The sequence below is a fragment of the Panthera pardus genome, unplaced genomic scaffold (assembly GCF_024362965.1).
Source record: "Panthera pardus isolate Hobbes unplaced genomic scaffold, ASM2436296v1 HiC_scaffold_22, whole genome shotgun sequence".
Lineage (NCBI taxonomy): Eukaryota > Metazoa > Chordata > Mammalia > Carnivora > Felidae > Panthera > Panthera pardus.
Genome location: NW_026526788.1, coordinates 72,252,204 through 72,276,452, shown reverse-complemented (window position 1 = coordinate 72,276,452; position 24,249 = coordinate 72,252,204). Strand labels below are relative to the sequence as shown.

At 47.4% G+C, this 24,249-nt stretch overlaps 1 protein-coding gene across 5 annotated transcripts in view; it reads left to right on the top strand.

Annotated features, from left to right (window-relative positions):
* Positions 1 to 8,256: 8,256 nt before the first annotated feature.
* GFRA1 (GDNF family receptor alpha 1) overlaps positions 8,257 to 24,249 on the top strand; it is a 210,398-nt gene continuing 194,405 nt past the window's right edge. For 2 of the 5 annotated variants that reach the window (XM_019459550.2, XM_019459546.2), the window contains exons 1-4: positions 8,768 to 8,895; positions 9,198 to 9,503; positions 10,309 to 10,602; positions 11,799 to 11,882. In XM_019459550.2, the coding sequence (XP_019315095.1) occupies positions 9,464 to 9,503; positions 10,309 to 10,602; positions 11,799 to 11,882 (418 nt within the window). In that variant the 5' untranslated portion in view covers positions 8,768 to 8,895; positions 9,198 to 9,463. Of the gene's footprint in view, positions 8,340 to 8,767; positions 8,896 to 9,010; positions 9,030 to 9,131; positions 9,504 to 10,308; positions 10,603 to 11,798; positions 11,883 to 24,249 lie in introns of those variants that run through there. The other 3 variants (XM_019459547.2, XM_019459548.2, XM_053909944.1) reach the window with 3 other exon arrangements.

Genomic DNA, 24,249 nt, shown 5'->3' with positions numbered 1-24,249 from the left:
GTATAGAAACCAAATAATGTAATTGAATTCATGTGGAAGTGGTTGGTAAACTATAAATCAAATCGTGTGGGGGGGGGATGCTTAAAGAATAAAGGAAAGTGACTACATTTAAGAAAGCCAGCATGCTTAATAAATGATGGCAATAACCCAACCCCATTATGGGGAGCAGTTACTGTCATCGTCTGCATCACTGATGGCGCAATTAACTTAATTAACACATACCTCTGTGGTGAGTCTGCTGAAATAACACTTTTCCTTTTTACATGCCCCTGCCTTGCCAGCAAGGCATCTCCAAGTTATGCATCTTCCAAGTAGGGAAGCCAGAGTGTGAAATGGCTTTGAGTTGGTATGCAGAAAACAGAATTCCAGAATATCCACATTCTTAGCTGCTCAAGATACCTAGAAGAAATAATAGAGGCTTCATGAAAATCTTGTAGAATAGGGAAAAAGACCAATGCATCTTAAAGTGGAGGTGTGTCAGGGTGGGTTGACTATGACCCCATAGGGAAGTCGTTCTCATCAAATCCAGAAAGATTTCCCACAGAATAATATCCTGTTCTCCCTAAGGTTCTGACAAAGGGGCCATTGGCCTTTGGTCTGTCATGATGGTGACGGGGATTTTTGACAAGTGAGGATGAGTCTGTGTCTACATGAGGAGCAGGTATATAGATGGGCTGTTCTTCCGTATCACGAACCCCTTCTGATAACCTTGGTTGGGTTCTATGTGGGACTGCAATGGGGAGACCTCAGATTAAGGGACATACCACTCCTGTTTTGGAAGTTTTCCACTTCATTCAAGTTCTTCAGAGTAGCTGAAAACCTCTCGGGAATGTTCCTCTCACTCTTTTACCCTCTCTTTTCCTCTTCTCCCAATTCCATGGATCCATTTGCTTTTCTACCTTCTACCTATGTCTTCTGATTCTGTAGAGCCTATTCTTATTTTATGTTGACCATTCATTATACACTCCTTTGCAATATTATTTGATTATTTCAGATAGGCAACTCCTCAGGGAGATTACATTTTCCTCTAGAGCCAACATTCTCCTGTATGTCCTACAACAGCCTAGTGGGGGGCCGGCGCATCATAATCTAAGTAAATAATTGTTAAATTAAATTTGTTTTCCTTTCTTTCTCTTCTCTCATTAGAAATTGAACTTACTAGTTCCGCAAGATCAGCCGCATGGATCGGAAACCCAGTGTAACAGTGGCTTATATAAGACAAGTTTATTTGTCCCTCACATAATAGTATGGGGCTAGAAATCTGAGGTGGGCAGTCAGTTTTCCTCCAGGAGGTCATCTTGGGACTCGGATCACTTCTTTCTGCTATCTCTCCTTATTCGCACCTGCCTGGTCGAACAGAACACCAAGCCAGGAGGATGGTTGATGATGGAAAAGTATAGAGTAAGAGCGCCCCTCAGATACCCTTCCCGTCATTTTTGTCACATCTCATTCATCGTATCCTGGCCACGTGACCATAATGGCTACAACGGAAGCTGGGAAGTGTAGTCTTTATTCTGGCTGGCCAGCCATCCAAAGAAAAATCAGAGCATTACTAATATGAAGCAGTGGTTTTCAAAATTTTTAACCACGACTCACAATAAGAAAGACCTTTTGCATGGCGATTCAATACAGGCACCATACACAAATAGAAATTAAAAGTGTTTTGAAACAATACTTACTCATACTCTGTGCAGTGCATTTTATTATGATGATTTTATAGTTTATAAAATAAAGGTGTCTGCGACTAATGAATGAAGAGTGGCTTGCGACCTGAAAGGCACAGCTATAGAAGGAAGAGAGAAGAATCCTACGGGGCCATTAGGAGTCTCTACCACTGGGAAGGAAGCATTCAGTTCTGATCTTAGGCAAGATCATCTCCCCGCATTCTTAGTGGTGACTGTCACAATACTAGGTACTGGAGAGGCACAAGAAAATAAATAAGTCAACCAAAGCAATCAGTCTATGAATCAATCAAGCAGTCAGTGAAATCTTAGAGAGTATAGATAGAATCTCTCTACTGACACTTGAGGCAGAATATTGAAGGCTAGAGAGGACTTTTCACCAAGAGAACCTTTCAAGGTGGGAGACGAGGAAATTCTTTTTGTCTCTTAACACAGGTTGTATGTAGATAAACCGCAAACACAAATATCCACCCCCATTGATCCTTCTGTATTTTAGGCTTATCGGATAATTCACATCAAAACCAAGCTGGTTTCATTTTAATTCTTTGACATGGCCTCTAATATATGGACGGTGTCAAGGGCACCCTCATATTTTCATTATGATAGTATCTCCTAGACTATCCTAATTCACTTTTGTGCTAGAGTAATCTATATATCAGATTTGTCATTCTTTCCATAGACTTCAAATTTGAGGAAAACCTCATCTCCCGTGATGTTTTCTTCTTGACAGTTTCAACTGACTTTTGTCAGATTTTTGACAGGGGAAAATAAAACCAACAACTCAAAGAACATTACACGGCATTTGTTTTCAGAGCCACGGTTTTGGATGAGTTTGAAATGACTTTTAAATGATGTCACGATGGATGCTTTAAAACAGGCCCCAAATCCTTTGTGCTACAAGCACCGTTGGCTTAATTAGTTCTGGTGGGGGCATCATCATTAACTGCAAGCTAATTGCGTTAGTGGGCTCATACTACTGTGATTCCAGAGATTTGGGTTTTGGTAAACAGGGCATTTCCATGGTGTTTATGGAAAGACGCCTGGGCAAGTGGCCTGACAAGGACAATCTGCACCACAGAGCCTTTGACCGCTGCAGCCAGGACCTCCGACCCGCTGACCCCTGGTTTCTGATAGCTTTTGCCACCTCCCTGCTTCATTCCGCCACCCCGGACCCAGTGAGCCTCAGTAGAAATCAGAAGTTTATGCTGTCTTAAAGGCTGCTAAAGGGCTCCTGAAGAAAAGAGTCAATGTTTTCATTCCACGTCCCAAACCTCATCTGGATCTGCATCTGTGTTTGCTGTCTCCAGAGAGAGAGGCTAATTACTGGACAAAGCTGGGGATTAAGCTTCCCTCTTGCCCTTATGAAGCAACAGTCCCTCCGGAACAGGGTTTAGGACTCATTAGAGGAGAGTGGTGGAAAGAAGAGGCGTTTCTTCCCCATCCTTTCTGGATAAGGAGGACCGACATGTACAGGGCTTTTACTCCGGCACCTTTGACGATCACTAAGAAAAGCTCGCAAGTCCCCCGAAGATGGTCTACCTTTTGCCATATATTCAAGCACTAAGACTTGACAGGCACATTATTTCATCAGGACTGCATACCTTCGATGCATTCGGTGGCATAAGGCCAAAGTACAAATGACTTCAACGCTCATGAAATGCACTATTCTTTAACAAATGCATTAACATCTTCGCACTGGCGTATTAGTATGAAGAAATGAAAATTGCTTGAAAACGAAGGAGGAAGAGAGATTTCCTAGGATAGGTTCCTAGGGGTCAGGCACCTTGACAGCCAATAAGAAACTACCATTTGCAAATAATGTTCAAAAGACATATCTTAATATAGTCAGCCTGGAAAAGAGCTCTGAAATCTGAAAGCAAGTAGCTCTTCCCCTGTCACCAAAGGGCAGATGTTGAAGGTACAGCAGTAGAAGGTGAGCCCTGTGTCAGCAGGTGCACCCTTACACCAGCCTTCCAAGTTTGGATGATGACTAGTTTCTCATTTTCCTAAAAGATTGCACGAGGTCTTGTGTGTCTATAAAAGCATTTCTAACACTATGGGGTCAATTTGGCTTTTAAAATTTTGCCTTCCAGGATGAAGGCTCCAGGGTAATTGTAATCTGGCTCTTCTAAATCTTTCTCTCCCAGAGAGAGGCACATTTCTAGATGATTAGAGAACTTCAGGTGAGAACGCTACTCTGCCTCTGGCTTTATGCCTTAAAATATGACCTAAGGCGAGCTATCATTTCCCAGAAATGAAATATGTCATATGTTACTATTAAAGTGAACTAGAAAAAGAGCATTCTATTACAATAATGGGTTTTGTTTTTTTTTTTTGAAAATGCAAATGTCAAATCCCCAAAGGAATAATACATATTTGATACTATTATTGGTACAGCAATACCAGTAATTGCGTGAAGTACTTATATCTAGTATTGTTCATATAGTAAAGGGATTTTATGTAAACCTTTCAGTAGAATTATTGTGTCAGAGGAAAATGAGAAACAACATCACTCATTATTCATGCAATCAATATACATTTATTGGAGGTGACTGTGTGTCAGTCATCAGTCTAAATGCTGAGGAAGCCAGAGCAAGAAGGAGGAGGAAGAGGAAGAGGAGGAGGAGGAGAATAAGAGGAGAATGTCTTCCTGCCTTCAAGGAACTCACATTCCAGATGAAGAGACAGATACAGTAATTAACTCCAATGTGTGTTGCAACAGCTATAATAAAGATCCCAACAGGGCTGTGGGAATATACTACAGAGAACTAGTCTTTCTGGCTGAAGGTGTCCTTGCTATCCTTAGTGGCCTGTTGGAGCTGTACCACATTTTTTTAATGTTTATTTATTTTTGAGGGAGAGAGGGATACAGAACGCGAGTGAGGGAGGGGCAGAGAGAGAGAGGGAGACGCAGAATTCAAGGCAGGCTTCAGGCTCCGAGCTGTCAGCACAGAGCCCGACATGGGGCTCGAACTCATGACCGGTGAGATCATGCCCTGAGCCGAAGTCGGAGGCTTAACTGACTGAACCACCCAGGCGCCCCAGTACTGCGTTTTAAAATTTTATTTTGAAGCACATATTAGGCAGGTGGAACAGCATGGGCAAAGGTGTAGCAGTAGCAAATAATAATAATAATAATAATAATAATAATAATAGATAAAATCATGGCACATTTAGGGAATAGCGAGTGGTTTTGTGTAGCTAGAGGTAAGTCTGTCAAACCGCCTAATGTCAAATACTTTGATGGTCTAGTTTGAGTTAGAGAAACTTGAGTGGTTGTTGAGCAGTATAAGTTTACAAAATGAATGTGTTTTACATTATACTCTATAGGGCCAAGGCAATGAGAGTAGGAGACAAAATACTGCATGGAATAAAACTGTCATTCTCACCATGACTCATCTGTTAACTCATGAAAACACACGACGAAATGCAAGCAAATTGCTCATTTCACATGCTTATGGGTAGATTGAACCTAATTTTGTAGCATTAAAACCAATTTCCCACCGAGAAAACATGTCACAGAGGATAGCATGAGCCTTTATCATTATTAATAATATTTGATATTTCAGTGTCACCTTTCATCCTGAGATCAGGCCTGTACACATGAGAATAAGATAAGCTCCAAGGAAACAGAGATAATATTAATACAGTAAGTCACATGCGTTTCTATCTTCCATATTGCAAGGGCTTTTCAGCTGTGTGTTTGTCTCACATTTAGAAGTTAGTAGATATAGTTGCAAAGCAGTAATGTTTTGTTAACTCCTTCTACAAGAAGTCTCAGGGTAGATAGAGTAAGGGCCACATCCTTCCACGCGCAGCTCTCCTTGGAAGATCAGCCTTCAACGTATCCATTCTCCATTCTTTGGCTTCTTTGCCTGGTCATCTCCATTCTGAGTGGAGGGCACACCAACAGGGAGTTGTGTCCTCATGGATTCTTCAGCTTCTTCAAAAGAGTAGCAAGGCATAGTGATCATGATCGTATCATCATCACAACAATAACTACTACTACTGTTTCTTATGCAGCACTCATTTCGCGTGTGCATCATTCTATTATTCTAAGAAGTTTACGTATACATTGCATTAACTAATTTCACACCAACTGCCCGACAGAACTTTCTGTGATGATGATGTTCCGTATCTGGGCTGTCCAATACGGTAGCCACTAGCCACATGTAGTCACTGAGCACTTGAAATGTAGCTAGTGCTACCAAGAAACTCCATTTTTCTTTCATTTAATTTGAATTATCTTTTCTTGAAATAGTCATATGGCTAGTAACTATTGTCTTGGACAACAGACTTCTAGTGGCCGGCGGTTTATTTTTTAAAGAAAATAGAGCTCTGTTTTCATCATCGGTAAGAACATAACGAGGACTAGTTTGACTGAATGGTTCCAATACATTCTTGAAGCTATAAATATTTTTAAAGAAGTCCCATGTTTTACATTTGGAGAATTTTTTTTTCCATCCTTACCCCACCCTGTTAACATTTTATTTAAAACATATCTGTGGAACATTAGGGCAACATAGAATCATTTCTAAACAAAGAACACTCACAAAAGATGCGGGGGGGGGGGGGGGTTGCTGTCCTCAAATGAAACCTCATTGTCATCCAATCATCCCATGTGGTCAGCAATGATGGATACTAGTCTGTCCATTGAGAATTGGAATTCTAATTACTGACTTCCCAAAGGGAGATATTCACCTCCACTTATAAAGTGGAATGAGGAAAGGGGGTTTTATGTTTTGGGTGTCCATGGAGAAACACAGTCTTGATTCATTTTGGGCCCTCCTCTTACTAAAACCACCTCCCTGGGATTTCTTTGGTTTGTGTGTGAAAATATGAGAATAAACTTAACGTGAAGAAATTGATTAGAAGACTTAATTACATTTCCGCTTAGTCGGCCCAGTAACTTGGACTGTTACCACAGTTAGAGAAAGAGAACTAAGTAGCCCTTGGTTTGAACCATCTGTCGCGAAAATGTGACATATGTTTGCTTTGTTTACTCAACAACCAAATGTAAACTGATACACTGAACAAGAAATCCGTGTATGGTATGACTGCGTGTGTGTGTGTGTGTGTGTGTGTGTGTGTGTGTGTGTGTGTGAAAGTGTGAAAGAGAGAGAAAGAGAGAGACAGAGCTCATGTGTTGAGCGTCAGTCCTCTCCTACTGTTCCTGAGGAACACGTGCTCAGACGTGCAGATCGGTGGAGTGTCCCCTGGGTTTGGGGCGCGCACGGAGGCGCAGGCACACCAAACAATACGCAGCACGCACTGGAGCCACCACAGCCTAGGGGCGCGCCTGGCTGTTGTGGAACTGAATGGAGAGCTACCCTCCTCTTTCCTTCTTATCTCCCCGCCCTTAACACCCCAGCCTCAAACTTCACCCAAAGCCAATTAACCTCTCTTGATGAAGATCAGCGTTTCTTTTCTCTCCTCCCAGGCCCATTGTCTGGTGCGATGGGTTTGCAGATTTGACAGCTGAGCTCACCCAGACTCGATTCAAAGTCGGTTTCCGTGAATGATGAACTTGGATATCAGCAACGATCCCGAACACAAGCCCTGAGCAGCGGGACTGCCATCCGCCAAGGAGGGCTGTTCCCCAGACCCTTCTCTCCACCCAGTGTAGACTTCAATGCTCCGGGCGCCCCCCGGTGCACTGGGAGAGGAGTGTGTGTTGGGGGGGGGGGGGGGTGGTCAGCAGTATAGCAGAGATTGAGTGCTCCCAGAAATTGGGGTGAGAGGCTGTGTATGTGCTGGGGTTTTAATGTATGATTTAAAAATTTACTCTTGAAACAGCCAAGATGGAGGTCAGCTTATAAATTTCCCCAAGCCAGATCTGACGCGGTTTAAATGCAGTGGCCGGGGGGGTTCCGCTTTTGTCTCCTTGCCCAAGCTCCCGGAGAGCGATCGAGACTGCGTGTGCATGTGTGAGTGCGTGCGCGCTGGCGTGCATCGGTGCGTGGGCATATCCTGGGATCTCGGCTCCGAGGGTCTGGGTCTGAGTGTGTCTTTAACGCGCCAAGTCTTGAGTCATAGCCACGAGTGACGTGGGGAAAAACTTTGTGTTCGGAAGAAGGGTCTGGTTCGATTGCACTAGGACGGAAGAAAGAGCCCTTGTGTTTTGTGCCTTTTTTTTTTTTTTTTTTTTTGTCTCTGAGAGAGAGAGAGAGAGAGAGAGAGAGAGGAGAGAGAGAGAGAGAGAGAGAGAGTCAGTCTGGCAGCACTCGCGGCCCGCTGCATAGCGCTGTGTGTCCTGTGCGCGCGTGCTGGGTCTGGCGCCGGATCCCACCGCGGACCAGCGTGTTCATCTGAGGCGTCCCGGCGGGCGAGCCTCAGAGGGGCTTGGCGGGTGTGCTACGGGGCGGCGGGAGCAGGAGCAGGCCGAGGGTCCTCAGGCAAAGAAATCTGGCCTCGGAACCCGCTAGCCTCCGCACAGCTTCCCATATCCCTCACCGGCACCCGAGAGCCGGGGCTCTGCTCGGAAATCTTCCTGGCCCCACTCAGTCCTTTGAGCTCTCGGGGATTACCGCATCTTCTTCCTAGCGCAGAGAAGTGAGTCCGGAAAGGGAAGGAAGGGGCGGGGACACCCCCCCAAATAAATAAATAAATAAACAAACTGGCTCCTCGACACAGCTGGACACGGTCGGTTGAGTCCAGGTTGGTGGCATTTGGAGAGAGTTTTCTCGTTCTGTGGGTTTGGGAACCCATCGCCGCTCTCCCACCCCCTTCTCCCCTTTTGCAGGCGCCCCTCAACTTTGGGGTCCGGGGGCGCGCGCGACTCCGGGCTGCACCTGCCCCAGCGCTCCGGGGCTGCCGGCCGTTGCGCTCGCCCCGGGCGGTGGCGTTGATGAGCCCGAGTCCAGGGCTCTGGGCGAGTGTGTGCACGGCGCGGACACCCGGGAGGCAGCGGTCGCACGGCGGGTAGGGGCGCGCGAACCGGGTTTCGGCCCCAGCCGGGACGTCGGTTCCCCAAGGCCCCGCTGCCTCCGAAAGGAGGCGAGCCCAGGGAGGGGAGGGGGGACGGCGACCGGGGACAGCGATTGGTGGTTTGGGTGAAGAGGGCCGGCAGCGGAGCCAGCGAGCTGGCTGGAGGAGGGGGCGGCGAACTTCCAGGGAGAAGGGGCTCTTTCTGCGCCAGGGCTGGAGGAAGAGCTGCTGCCGCCGTGTGCTTCGACTCCCGGCAGCTGCTGGCTCCGCTCGCAGCGCTCGGAAAGTAACGTTATTTATTTATTTGCTTGCGTTCAGCCTCTTGGGTTGGACCCGATAGACACCCCTTGGACTTTGGGAGCCCGCGTCCGACCTCTCCAGCCCCCGCCCTGCCCTTGCGGGCGGCTCCCCGGAATACACGTACATGCCCTCCCCCTCCGCGCCCCCTTCCTGCGCCCCGACCGGGTTAGGGGTGGGCCCTCACCCGGGCGCTAGAAAGTCCCCCAAGGCGGGAGCAGGGGAGGGCAGAGGGGCGGGGGAGGCTCTAGCGCTCTCGGCTCTCATTTCAAAGCGCGCTCTCCCTTCCAGGTTGGGTCAGACCTGAACCCCTAAAAGCGGAACCGCCTCCCACCTTCGCGCCAGCCGCCCGCCGGGAGCTGAGTCGCCGGCGGCGGCGGCGGCGGCGGCGGCGGCGGACGGACCCGGGAGTTTCGTCTCGCACTGGATGGAGCTGAACTTTGGGCGGCCAGAGCAGCGCGGCCGTCCGGGGAACGCTGTATGCTGAGCTCCCCCGGCGAGACCCAGCGGCGGCTCGGGATTTTTTGGGGGGCGGGGACCAGCTGCGCGCCGGCACCATGTTCCTGGCGACCTTGTACTTCGCGCTGCCGCTCCTGGGTAAGTCGAGGCCGCCGCTAGCTTTCCTACCCGCTGAGTCCGAGGGGTCCTCGCGGCAGCCCCTTCGAATTGCAGTGCGGTGGCGCTGGGTGTGGGCGGGCGAAGTTTCATTTGGGGGAAGGGGATCGTGAATCCTCAGCACGCTGGGCTTCGGAGGCGGGGATGGCGCGGCACTTGCCCGCAGCTTTTTGTGCTTGGTTTTTAATTTCTGTGCCTTTTCATGCCCTATCCTGGCGGAGAGCGAAGGGGTCCGAGCCCTCCAGCCCCGGGACCCGCGCTTCCAGCGAGTCCCGGGAGCATGCGGAGGCGCAGCGGGCAGGTGGGGTGTGGGCCGGCATTGGACTGGGAGAGCAAACTTCGAAGGGAAAACTTTTTCCCCCGAATAGCGTCTGAGCGCTCCCCGCCCGGCCGGCCGCGGACCGGGGCTCGTCCGCCCCGCGCCCGGCCCGCAGCCGCCCTCCTGTTCGGAAAGCCCCGGGTTGCAGTCGGGTGGGGCCGAGCAGCTGCTCCCGCCGGGCTCTGCCCCGGAGCGGCGGGGCGGGCACGCGCGGTGGGCGGCGCCCGCTGCGGGGCAAACCGCGAAAAGCCCGCAAAGCCTGGCTGGCTGGGGATCGGCGTGGGGGGTGGGGAGACCAAGGAGGCAGGAGGTCCCGGGGCGGGAAAAGGACTCCCCGGCGTAGAGGGGCGGGCCCGTTGGCTGCGCAGGGCACCCCAGAAGCCCGCTCTAGCGCGCGCCCTCCCCGGAGCCTGGGGCTTCGGGCCCGTGCCCAGCTGCCCTCACGCTCCCTCCCCCCTCCGCCCGTAGACCTGCTCCTGTCGGCGGAGGTGAGCGGCGGGGACCGCCTGGACTGTGTGAAAGCCAGCGATCAGTGCCTGAAAGAGCAGAGCTGCAGCACCAAGTACCGCACGCTGAGGCAGTGCGTGGCGGGCAAGGAGACCAACTTCAGCCTGACATCGGGCCTGGAGGCCAAGGACGAGTGCCGCAGTGCCATGGAGGCCCTCAAGCAGAAGTCTCTCTACAACTGCCGCTGCAAGCGGGGCATGAAGAAGGAGAAGAACTGCCTGCGCATCTACTGGAGCATGTACCAGAGCCTGCAGGGTACGCGCCCGCCGTCCTCGCCCCCCCTACCCCTCCCTCTCCCCCTCCCCCCTCAAAGGCAGGCGGGCCCCTCGGCCGGGTCCCGCTGACCTCATCCGCGACTCGCTTCTCCCCAGCTGCAGAATGAGGACCTTTCATTGGCCCCCAGGGACAGCCGCAGCTGGTGTTTGCTGCCTCCCGAGCAGCATTGTTGGGGCCTGGTTGTTGGAAAACCCATGAGGGGGTGGGGGACACCCCCGGGCCCCCGCTGACCTCTCTGAAACCTGGTCAGAGCATCCGAGCAGGAGCCCGTTAAAAGACTTGGCAGGAACTCACAACTTTTCTCCAAGGAGAGCTGGCTTCAGAGAATAATAATACAAAGACTTGCCCTGAATCGTGTCCGGACTCTCTCCCCTTTCTTCCTTTCTATCTATTCTGACATCAGATAAAGAATTAAGAATAAAAGGTCCAGTAGAATTTATTCTATCTTAACCCCCCACAAACCTGATCAAAGGCAGATGTGTGAGAAAGCATTTGTCATCTTAGATTCCCTGAGTCTTGAACCAGCTGGTGTGGTTCAAACCTCGGTTAACACAGAAGTGGCTTTGAGAGAAAAAGGACCACTTGTCACAACCATCCATTCCAAGGGGAATTTGGGGGTCCTTGTGTGCCAGAGGTGTCTGAGGTTTGTAAATCTAACACAAACGTTCAGTGCATTCATTCTCCATGGAGACTCACACCAAGAATTTGTAACCTATAGACTTGACCTCTCAGCCGCCACTTCCTCCAGAACCTATGCCTGTTGAATAGCCAGCATACCCGTTTTCTGACCACATGCCACGTTTAAGAGCAAAGACACGGGGGCCTCTTTTGGGTCACCTTTCTTCCATTGGCTCCTGGAGGCAAGCTGGGCTGGTGACATCACTGGTTTCTTCCTCTCGCATTTCATTCCTTTGCAAAGAGTGGGAGAGTTTTCTGGCAAGATCAGGCTGGGTTGCTCTCCAGTGTTTTCATGGCACTCTGGGGAGAGCAAGGACAACAAAGGCGGAGGGAGGGAAAAATATCCACCGCCAAATAGATGCCTTTGAGATCTTTGAAAGTTTCAGCATCTTTTTGTTACACAATCATAGCATAATTAGAATTTAGATTCAATAACAGCAACTCTCTGAAATATGCCTGTTTTCCAGATCTAAGCCCAGTCATTCTGTTGTTTTTAGGAAATGATCTGCTCGAAGATTCCCCTTATGAACCAGTTAACAGCAGATTGTCTGATATATTCCGGGTGGTCCCATTCATACCAGGTAAGCAGATTCGTGCTTCCACTCTGATGCCTCTGCCTGCTTGAAATCCATTGGCTTGCATTCGCTTTGGCTCTCAGATAGTGTATAAGTAGATATTGGAATGGCACAGTGTTTCTGGGAAATTAGAAATAGGATGATAATGAAGAGGCAGAATGCCTAGAGATGATTGTATGAATTGAAAGTAATTCTAAATGAAGTAATGTGGTGTGGTGATTTGAAAGGTTGGAGGGAGGTGATTTGGTTGCATTTTTTTTTTCACATTGAAATATGATTGGCTGGCTCTTGCGTAGGGAGTGCTACTTCTGTCTGTAGGTGGCAATCATATTCCCTTCTTGCTACACACCATTCACTGTGCCTCCCTGCAAAGGGATCAGTTTAAATGATGCCACTTACTTTCCGAGACTTCTGAAGATAATCTCAGATTGTTGAGGAATCTCGGACGGACTCACGGGTCTGCCTTTGATTTGAAAGATTAAACTCTACCCTTTGTTAACAATTCTATTTTTAATTTTTCCTGAGCAAGTGTGGGCCTGTATAAAAGAATGGATTACTGCTCCAATGGCCCTTTAAAAAGTGGTCTCGCTTCCCGGGATTTGTTTGGTCTCCTTTTGCAGTTCTACATTTGTTTTGGAAGCTCACTTCGTTGTAGAATTACGTTTTTCATAACACTGGCGTTCAGGCAGCTCCATAAATAATGAGCAAGGTAGTAGTTTCTCTTAATGACATACAGATTCCAGACTGATGTTGCCTTTCTTTGTTTGCAGTTAAGACATTTTCTCAAGTGTATACAGCCGTCACAGATTCTATGTTTTCTTGGTGGTTATACATGGCGGTTCATGTTGAATTCTATGAGATGATGGTTTGTGACTGGTGAGGGTGTCCTGGTTTCTAACGTTTCTAAACGTTTTCTGTTTTCCTGCAGAAAGCCACAGACAGCCAAGGGGGTATGTAAATAGTGATACTATGTGTGGGTGTGTTATACATACATTCATTCATTCACAGACATCCTTTGAGTACCTACTATGTTCTAGCCATTGGGATTTTGGCAGTGAGCCAGACAGATGTCACCCCTGCCCTCATGAACCTTAGAGACAGCCAGCAACTGGCGTTTATTAAGCCCCTCTTATATTCCAGGCACGATGTTAAGAGCTTTTTCATCATGAACTTAGGTAACAATCTTCACGTGTAGCTTAGATATTATTATTTCCACTTTAGGAATGAAGCAGTTGAAGCAGTGTGAAGTCAGGAAACCAACCCAAGACCACAAAGCTCATGATCAGTGACACCAGAATTTAAACCTAGATTGGTCTGATTGGTCTGATTGGTCTGATTGGTCTGAAGCAGTGTGAAGTCAGGAAACCAACCCAAGACCACAAAGCTCATGATCAGTGACACCAGAATTTAAACCTAGATTGGGCTTTTGTAATATCTGCCCCTAGCTGTTCAGGGCGTGGTCTTTTGACCAGTGGCGTGGACATCGCCTGGGAATTGGTTAGAAGCGTGGGATCTCAAGCTCCATCCCAGACCTACTGAATTAGAATTTGCACTTTAAGAAAATCCCTGCACTGGGTGCTTCATATACACATAAAGCTTGAGAAGCATTCTTCTACATTATTCTGTTTTTTTGATTCAGAGGAAAAGTGTGTGTGTGTTTGTGTGTGTGTGTGTGTGTGTGGGCGCGCGCACGTCTACACGTTTTTTGGGATAAGATACAAGGGTATAAGTTTAGCACCAGAGGCATTCGTGTATTATCTAAACAATGCTGATAATTTCCACTCCAAATCCCTACTAACACTCCCTGTCCCCTTGGCCCCTCTAAGGCAGTGTCTCAAGCCCTGGAAGAAAGACCCACAGACACATCTGGGCTCTCATGGGAGCAAGTCTGTAGGAGCTGGGGTGGGATATGGCACACGGCATACTGGAGGCGAACCTGGCCTTCCTGGTGCTTTGAGGAGCAGTGCCTCTTGCCTGAACCTGCCCTGGGGAAGACTTACTCCTTAGTCTTTGTACTAAGATGCTTGGAGGGATTGAACCCCCCTGGGTACAGTAGGAGTGAGGAGGTGGGCAAGGAAGAAGGTTCATTTGGGTTTTAATTTCAGAACTGCTATGGAATATAGGACTTCAGCAAACTCATTTTCCCTCTCGGGGTCTCTCTTTGCTTAGTATAATGAGACCACTGAAGTAAATAATCTCTAGTCCTGACAGCTCATGATTCTGATGGAAGATTGAAGTCACCTCCAGAACCCATTCACTGTGGTCTTCAATGGTGTTTTCAATCCTTGCATTCATTCTACACTTAAAAGGGCTTGGCCATTCTCAGATACCACTGGTTTGTCTGAATTTCTTTTATGAATTTTGGAAGTTCTTCTGCATGAACCAAGTTTCACTGATTCATTTTCTTGGATCCCTTTCTCAGCCAGGTTTCTTTTCATAGCAGATATGAGCCTGAGGTTGTGAGACCTGTCCTGCTGAGAACCCAGAAGTCATAATGAATTAATCAGAGCCAGGAAGGCCTTGTCAGGAGCTAGTTTTATATCTCAAGGGCATTGAATTTAGGTTCCAGTGCTAATGAGCTTTGACCTCTGACAGTGACCGTGTCCCCTGAGTGGGCCTAGGGAAGCCAAATGGAACCTTGAGAGGTTTTAAGTCATTGAATAATGCATCTTATCCAGTTTGGTATTTGTAGGATAGAGAAAGACAGAAGAGCAGGATGACGAATGTTGCTTTCGTGGTTTGAATCCGAGTTTCTAGAACATCTCTTCTGTCTTGAAAATCTCTCTGACGAAACCAGGACAACAGGCCCTCTGCCTTTTACAGATATGGTAGCAATCACAGTTTCCATATTTGGGTTTCTTTGCCTAATGTGAAGAGAATGTTTATCCACGTACATTGAATGTGAACTGAATTGTCTCACCGAACAAGACATGTTTGACGTTCTTGTGTTTCCATTTTCTTTGGACTCCTCAAACCCACGGCCATCTTTGCCATTGTTTACTTGATCACCAAAGGCTGTGTTGACGTGCGATCAGTGGCCTGGCAGGAACAAGGAAGGGAGGAAAAGAAGATAGAGTCTAAAACCTGTCATGTCTGGTCTGAAGCCTGCGCTGCAGGAGGGAAATCAGACAGCCTAGTCAGGCGAGAACTGGGGAGCTGCAGTGGGGAGTTGGAGGGACAGCCCTTGTGAAAACGTGTTGGTGGAAGCATTTGACCTTAAAAACACTTTTAAGGGCTCAAGGAGGCGCCTTTGTTGTGGGTTGATGCCAGAGTGGTTCTTAGAGGTCTCAAATGGGAAGAACCAGACCGTGAGGGGGAGTGCACAAAGGAAGGAGGGAGCCAGTGCCAAAGGAGGTTGGAGGAGAGGAGAGAACACAGAAAAGTGTCTTGGGAGCCAAGAGAGCAGAGCCACGTGGGCATATGGAGCCCCAGAGGACAGACCTACCACGTCTGTTTCACCTCTGCCGTAACTTTCTGCTCTTTCACCTCGCCTTTTCTTCTTCGTGAAAGTTCTAGAAGCAGCAAAAAGTAAATAGTGATTCGAAAGGGAGATGAACGTGTTGGCCGTGCTTTTGGACTCTCTAGGGGGAGAGCAGAGTAACAAGAAATTTGGAAGGCACAGTGGGTGCCAAGAAAAGCCTGAGGATGGACAATCAGAGGGGAATATAAGCACCTCTGTGGCAGCAAGGGAAAAAGAGGGCTTCAGGGTCTAAAAGTATTGACTGGGAGGTTGGGTTTTGTAGAGAAGAGTCAAGAGACACCAGCCTTTCTCAAACATAACCAAGGCCGATGGTACTGCAAGCAAGAGACAAGATAGAGGTGGGGAAAGGGCGCTATTAGGATTTGAATATGCTGACTCTGGTTTGGGGAAAGACAAAGGTCTAGCTCTCTAGCTCTGTCATCATTTCCTGCCAAGTCCCAGGAGTGGCTTAGACCTTCCCAGGAAGCCTTAGGATCTTGACATTGGTTCCCACATACTTGGAAATCTATTGCTTCAGGAGAAGATGGCCCTGAACACTCTTTTGAGTATGGCTTCTCTTTTTCTGAATGAATATGAATAGTTAGCCATGTTGAGCATTTCTGTTTTAATGTGCCATCGTATTTATGTCAGTATGAAAAAAAAGCTTTCTTAAAACTTGTATATATCGAAGATGGGTCTTATAAGGTCCTGTGCTATCTTGTGAAATCAGGACAAGAGAGAGGTGTTTGTAAATACCAAGTCCTGGGGTGTCTGGTGGCCCTTTGCTTTGCACTCGGCTCTCCAAAACAACTCTAATCACGTTTTGCCAATAGTTTAGAACCCCCGCTGTTCCTTGTCTGGCAAACTCCTCAGCAGGCCGGCTGGTGCCCGCCCTCCTCCTACAAACCCCGTCATCTCCTCTGCACTCAAGCGCACCGAGCAGTCCATTCCCCAGGTATTCTATGTGCATTCGCTGTTTTGTGCCTTTGCACACGCTCTTGCCTCTGTTAGTGTCTCGACACGTAGATCCAGCTTCATCTCTGAGGGCCGTGCTGGATTCCCCCAGACAGGCACTTCTACTCGGGACTCTTTTATGCTGCATTTTGCTCTTGCCTTTATGATAGCAGTTTATCACGGTGTATTGAGCGGCCTTATGTATGTGTCTGTCTTTCCCGCTGGAAAGTTAGGGACCTGCTTGTTATGCCGAGTTTCCTGTCAGCATGGAGCATTCTTCCTGGCCCTGAGTAGCCATCTTGTTAACCATGGGTGTTTGGATATCAGGGAAGGGCCTTAGAGGTCTAGTCTGACCTTCTGTTTTTACAGAATTGAAGCTCAGAGAGGGGAAGTGATTTGGCCAGGGCCACACTGCTTGAGGGTGGCCTCTGGGACCTCTGCCAGGACATGGCAATGCCATAGGGGAGGCCAGTGTTGGCCTCTTTCTGTTCTGCATGCTTTCTGGACAAACTTCATCCGTTCCTGGGATGGAAGCTACCGCTTAGACTGACGACTCAGTGCCTTCCCTCTAACCCCGGCCTCACCAGAGCTCTCAACCAACATTTCCAGCTGTGTCCTGCACAACTCCGTCCGGATGTATCTCAGTTACTTCACACCCAACGCATCTAAGACGGATCTCACCATCTCTCCCCTTTTCTCCTCACACCCTTCTCTTTCCGACTCTCCTGTCTTACATGTGACATTGTCTGCCTAAATCGTAAGCTTTGGGGTTACTTCCACCCTGTCTGCCATTCTCATTCCTCAGCCAGACCCATCACCAAGTCTTTTGCAGTCCACTGGCTGTCTTTTGAATTGCTCTCCTCTCTCCATTCCCTAAATATACTCAACTTGCACCTGAATGTTACATTGACCTTCATATTGCCATCACTGTGTCAAGTTCCTCTCAATCCAACCTGGCCTTCTCATTGGCAGGGCTTATCTTAGCACCCTGGTGACTGGTAGGAACAATCTGGCTTCAGTTTTCCTCCATAGATCCTTCCACTAACTGACTTTCCATCTCACCGCAGCTGCCCTGCGTCCAAACAAGCCAGGCCACTGTCTGCTGTCCCACCAGTGCCCTGGGCAGCTTCGTGCGTCCACACCTTTGTGGGTACCAGTGCTGGAGAATGAACTTATGCTCTGAGGCCTACCGGCCTGGGTGCATCCTAGCCCTGCCACTCACTTCGTTTTGGACACATCACTTGAGCTCACTCTACCTCAGGTTCCTCGGATATAAAATGAGATGAAGGTTATTACCTTATAGGTTCTTGTGGACTTGAAGACACTATATGTAAAATACTGGACAGAAGCATTGTTGATCCCCAGGAAGTCTCAGCCACTTTTCATGCGGTGCCAAGGTCACGTTAGCTGTTGGCTCGCTCCTGATTCCAAGACCGGGACTCTTTTCAGCAGACCTTGTTCCCTGGTCATGGAACACCGATTCTATATCTTGAAAAGGATGGCCATCCCAAGGCTTCAGGAAGGCTGCTCATAAAATACCTTGGACAAAAATGAAAAATCTATCCTTTATCTAAAGGGCCCTGGAGGAAAGGCCTGTCTCTTAATAACCCTGTTTGAGTCTTAACTTCCCTTTGGGGAAAGTCTTCCGTATTCCTACTCTGAATCCCCCTGTTCCTCTGGGGCCCTGTTTTTACGTTCTTTGGTCAGAGGTGCCTGTGCTGCAGGTGGTGATAACCTGGGGTGGGGGCTCTTCCTGTGTTTAAGGATTCTTGTGATCAGCTTTCCCTTCTCAGCTTGACTGATTCCCATTCTTCTAACCTCTGCTCATAAATCTGCTCTCCAACGCCCCTCATAGCAGGAAGAATTACTGCTCCCTGAGAAGGGCATGCCTTAAACCTGGGAGATGCGTCCGTCTCCACAGGCCGTGCTGAGTACACTTAAATTTCACTTTCGCAGACCATGACTTTCGGTTTTTATTTTCTCCCTCTCTTAGTCCCTCAGCAACTCATTTTTTTTTTTGGTAGAATAATAAGAAATTACAAACAAGTAAAAAAGGAAAAGGAATTTAAATCAGCCTTAGCCACAGCTCCCAAGGATAGCCACTGTAAACATGTTGATATGAGTGAGACTTTCCAGAATGTTTTTTCCTTTAAATGTGAATGTGTATATACGTAGGTGTGCATACACACATCTACACACATATGTCTTTTTTTTTCTTTTTCCAGAAATAAGGTAGTCATAGGCTACACGTACTTTCTTACTACCTGCACGTTGACCCGAGGAATGTATGTCTTCTTGTATCACTGACCACTTCCCGAAGGCAAACTTTATTAGATTAACTGTCAACCCCGAGAAGTTTCATGGAGAAAACAGCAGGTCACTCCAGTGTCTCGATACTTATGGCCAAGGCCTGAATGTTCCGGTGAGGGATGTGAAGCTAGAGAGAGCCAAATATTTTTGCATCGCATGACCATAGGTCCCGTTACCGGAAGAGGGGAGATAAAACATCAGTACGTGACAGGTAACGGCATGAACTGAAGATTGTTACAAGGTGCAAAATTATTTATAGCCAATAGGTCTGTCCTCATTCCTTCTCCTTAGTCCTGGGAAGTGTTTCTTTCTGCCATCTCTTAATTTTTCTGCTGCCCAAGCTTATTCTTTCCACAAGATGCTCTTTCTTGGGTCTCTGGGATATAGTACTGAATTTGCAAAAGAAGGTGTCAAGTCAGGATTGTTTGGTCCATGGGGTACTGTTCAGGAGTCAGGAGACTGGTGTTCTGCCTCCAGCTTTCTCCCTCACCAGCCAGGTGACCTTGGGCAAGTGTCTGCCCTTTCTGAGAGGTAGCCACTCCTTTGATAAAATGAGGGCAGTGGACTAGAATGGCCTTTAACGTATTTTCCTTCCTTTTCTAAAGGGCCTGCATATTGAATCTTGAATTATTCTGGGACAGACTGTTTTTCTTTGCAGCAGTTTCTTCATACCAAAGAAACTTGTGATCTTGGTATATATATTTTTCATATTACTAACACTTATAAAGCATGATTTATGCAATATATACCTTACTTGAACCAGAATGTGTTTAAAGCATCTCATTTGAATACATGGAAGAAAATCAAACAAAATAAGAAGTGAGTGGGAAAAAGAGGGACAAGGGGAAAATGAGATAGGAAAGAGAAAAATGAAGCCAGGAGTGAGTTCAGTAGACACAATGCACGTCATAAGATTATATTTAAACAAATTAAATCATCAGAAGTGCCGTGTTTGTTTTACAGAAGGATAAATAACATCCCTGGATTGTAGATGGAGTAGGACTTTTGGAGGTCATTCTCGTCCAATCCCTTTATTTCACTGATAAGAAATCTGAGAGTTCCATAAATTTCTAGGGCAGTAGAACATAAATTGTGCAGGACAGTGATGACAAGTAAAATTAGGTGTGTGTTTGTTTTTAAATTGATATTCGAAACTCTCCACATCCTGGCATTTCCCCACCTCCTTTATATTGTCCTTCCCCTGCTCAGGTCTGTGCACCTGTTCTGAAGCCATACTTGGTTTTTCCACAGTTAGGGTGAGAACCACAGCCATTGGCTTTCGTGCAGGAGGGTCGTTGTCTGTTGTTTTGGAATTGTTTCAGAGTAAGGGTTAATTACTAAGTCTCTGTTTGGCAACAGGAGCCGATAGCCGGAAGGTTAATTTTCATATTTTTTCGGCCCCCTTCAGAGTTGTCTGCAGGGGAAAGTGAGAAATTATTTTTTGCTGTAAGCTCTCCCAGCCTTCAGATTAAAAAAAAAATTAATCTTTCATCTGGAATTTTTTGTTAAAGAAGCTAACCGCTTCCCGTAATTTAGAGACTCAGCTAGCTGGGTCAGTGATGAAAACGAATGGGTGATTTGCATAAGGGGCTAATTTATTATGTCCCCTGGGCATTTCTTTCATCTCTTTCCATTCTAATTAATGTTCTAAGAGGGTCTATCACCATATCAGAAATTAGGGGTGAAAGCAGCCATTGTTAACCTTTATTCTTATGATTTTTTATCTTCTGTGATCTTTTAACCATTTTCTTTTCATATCCAAGAATTTACATAGATAGGGCTGGGGAGTGTGTGGAGAGGAGGTTTTGGGGCTGTGCTCTTTCACGAGCTTTATTCAAACAGTAGGTTGTTGTAAAAAAACAAAAATGACTCCGGATAGCTCTCCAACCACGGAGGGATTTGCAAAACATACAGAAGGGCACAACCATGGTGCAGAATTGTTTCTAAATTCGAGGTCTCTAAAACACATATAAACATGTATATGCACACAGAGGGAGATATATTTGTACATCTGCCTGTTCGTGTCTGCCTGTATTTATAGTGTATGCGTGAATGTGGCTATCTATATTATTAAGCATTTCGCCTCCAAAAGCTCTTCCTTGACATGTGTTGCAGTTGGTTCTGGCTGTGACAAAGGCAGCTGTGTGTGAGAGAGTGTGACACAGCTGAGGAAAGGCAAGAGAACAAGCAATTTCTTCGAAAATCAATTGCAATTTACTCCTACTAAATTGGCCCAGGGTCCGCCCCATCCAAGCATTAGCATATGACAGACTTTTAATCATTTGGTCAAATGGCCTATTTTTGGTCAAACCACAGTTCCCTCCGGGATGCTGCCCATCAGTACTAGAGCTCTGTAATCTCCAGACCTGCACTTTTTTTTGTTGTTTTTTTTAAGTGGAGGTGAGTGTGGGGAGAGAGTCCCCCGGGGTGTCCCGGCTGATCATCCTGCAGTGCCCAGCCTGTTCACGGGCATTAGTTCCTTTCGGTCCCCCATTACACTTAGCAGCAGGTATTCTCTCTGATTTCCAAGACAGAGACCTGAGTCCAGAGAGGTTGAGTAGCTTTCCCAGGGCCACACTGCCCATGAGCGGAAGAGTGCAGATTTGTATCTTGTTCCTGTCTCCTTCTGCTGTTAAGTGATGAACTTTTCAACACAGGCCTGGACCCTTTATTAAGGATATGCCGAAGGGAAGATCTGCTTCTCTCCCTCCTTAATTCCCCGTTTTGCCTGCTCTGTCTTGCACCTTAAAACACTGTTCGACAAAGGGCCTCTAAAGTTGAAATACGAGCCAATCTCTATTATTTTAATATTTATCCCTGCATTCTGTGGGGTTCTTAATTGACAACCGAAATCCAGAACACGCACGCTATTAAAACCATTCCTGCGGAACTGCAGAAATATTAACCAAAGAAGCAATTTCTGGATTGTATCTTTTTTTCATTTCAGTGTGAGATGGAAGGCTTCTAAACTAGAGCAGAATGCCTAGGGCCATTTTTTGTCGTGTTGTCATATAAATAGCATTACACAGTGGTAAAGAAAGGAATATGTAGTTTAGTCCCACTTTAAGGTGACCTAATATGCTATTCATTTGTCTTCCACCATGCTGGTACCACTTTCCTTTACGTCCCTCTGAATGGTCTAAGAAGCACCATGCCGGCTGTTATTTCTATTACCCTTTGCACATTATCGTTTGGTATACAGTTAATAATGTATGAAAATAAGTATTGATTGCATTCTTTGTAGGAACAGGCCAGCAGGTTTCTTAAAGCCCATGTTTATGAAATGTTTCATTGATCCCTGTTACTATGAGTTTCAAATGCAGAAGATACCAGGAAATCCATGAATTCTGGGGAGCCCTCGTTGGAACCACCGTTTTCTTGTGCCCTTGAAGGTAGTAAGTGGCGTTTGAATGGGAAAAGGAGTGACTGCACTGAAACTCGAACCATATTCCCCATGAGACGTCAAGAGAAATAAAAATAATGATAATTGCAACAGCTGAGAGAGGTCATTGACTAAGCGTTTCAGTGGAATAATTTGTGTCAACCTTATTAAATGGTAGGTACTCTTAGCCCCACTTGGTGGATAAGGAAACCGAGGTCCAAATAAGAAACTTGTGTAGGGGTACACACCTAGGAATTGGTTGAGCCACATTCTCATCCAGGAAGTCTGGTTCCAGAACCCAGGCTGTAGCCCCCATTTGCAAATATGTAAGAGGAGAGATAGTCTGGGAAAGTGAGGTGCACAAACTGCATGAAGGATGATTAGGCACTTTGTACTGACTGACAGACAGAGACAGTAGAGGCAGAGATAAAATATAATGCATATATTCATTTTAGGGTAAAGAGAAGAGTTGGTCAGTTTCTGTGATCTCTATCAATTTTCAGTACTTCAGCGTGATGGAGTGACATTTCTGCCAAATTCCCTCATTGCGTATTTATTTATTGAGAACTTACCAAGAGCCTAGTATGAAGCCTGGGTGATTCAGGAGTAAATAAGACCCAGCCATTGCCTCCTAAAACTTTTCTTTTTGGTTTAGGAATAGGTATAAACAAAAGAAATCATGATGCAAAATGGTGAGTGATTGAGAAGAACTTCACCAGGCTCACAAGTAGCCCCAGGGAGGGCTATTCACCTGACTTGATGGAGTTGTGGGTCAGAGAAGGCTTGCTGAAGGTGACTTGGGGCCGGGTTTTGAGGAACGGATAGGAGTTTGGTAGGTAGAGATGGTTGGGGAGGGTATTCGAGGCAGGGGCAACGACATGGGCAAAGGCACGGAGTATCCAGGGTGCTAGTGTTAAGTCGCTTGCTATGGCTGGAGCGCAAGGTACAGACTGTGGTGAGAGAAGAACGGGACAGAGAGGCGGGTTTGCCACACACGGGGGCTTGGTCTTTGTCTCAGCAGAACCGGAGAAAGATAAACCGGACTCCTTTACCTCAGCAGTGCTGCATTTTTAGGTTGAATCATATGAAATCGCCACTTTTGGTAGGTCAGCGTGGCACAAAAGCAGAAGTCGCATCTGGTTCGGCTTAGTACGTTCTGTGTCCTCAAAGCATACAAGGGCTCTGGATGCTCCTAGACTAGAGGATGACGTAGGCCTGTTAGCATGAGTAGTAACTTCTTATCACACAGGGTACCTTCAGGGGAAGGAAACAGTGAGGCCAGGAGCCCTGTGCTATTAGACTCCGTTCCTGGTACCTTCTTCTTGCGGGGAGAGAAGGTGCACCAGGCCCCAGGATGCAAAGACCAAGCGCGCACAGCTTCCCATTTAGATGCCAGCGGTGCACAGAGGCGCGGGGGTCAGTGGGGCCGCCTGGTCCTCTCAGGGTGGTCCTGGGAAGGTGGCTGGAGGCACCCGTAGAGCGGAACAGACGGGTGCCCAGAGGAATGAGTGCAGGAGGCAGAGCGGTCCGGAGCCAGGGCCTGGAGGATCTTAATGATCGTGGTGGGAGAGAACGTCCCTGAAAATTATTCCTTATATGCTGAGTTGCCTGGCGGGTAAGACGAGGCCTCCGCTGGTGGGCGGTGGGAATGTGGACAGTCTGGGCCCCCTGAGAGGAATGAGTCTCCGCCTCCCTTTCTGCGTCATCCCCGTCCCAACCCCAGTGCTGCCCTCTGTCCTGGGCCCAGGATGGGCTTCTGCCTTTTCCCTTCGTGGCCAGTGGCTCAGGCTGTCTTCTTGGATGGGAGGCATGGCCCTCCCAGCTTCTCTGTGGACCTTTCAACCCCCGTTGGGTAGTACCTGTTTAGAGGACTCGACATAGGGGCTTGTGTTTCCTCTGTTTTCTCTATACTGTCTTATTCTTCTGGCGCCCTAATCCCGTGTCTCACTTGGCTGTTTTCTGCACCAGTCTCTCAACTTGCTTCAGAACGTTTCACAAGAGTGTCTGAATAAAAACTCAAAGATCCTAAATGCAAGGAGCTATCTTAATTGAAAGAGATGCCCGCTCACCCCAGGGCACGCCTGGCGAGGGAAGGATTGAGGAGGGGCGGCCGCTGGAACTGGAGCCGGTAATTACTGCAGCTCACAGAGCTGGGTCTGAAGAAGTGACCGGACCCTCCCCTGTGTCCTTTCTTGAGCCCAGGGTGTGTTTATGACATTGTTTTCATGCTATTGTCGGAGGGGGAGCAGGGAGCGAGGGTGCTGCCC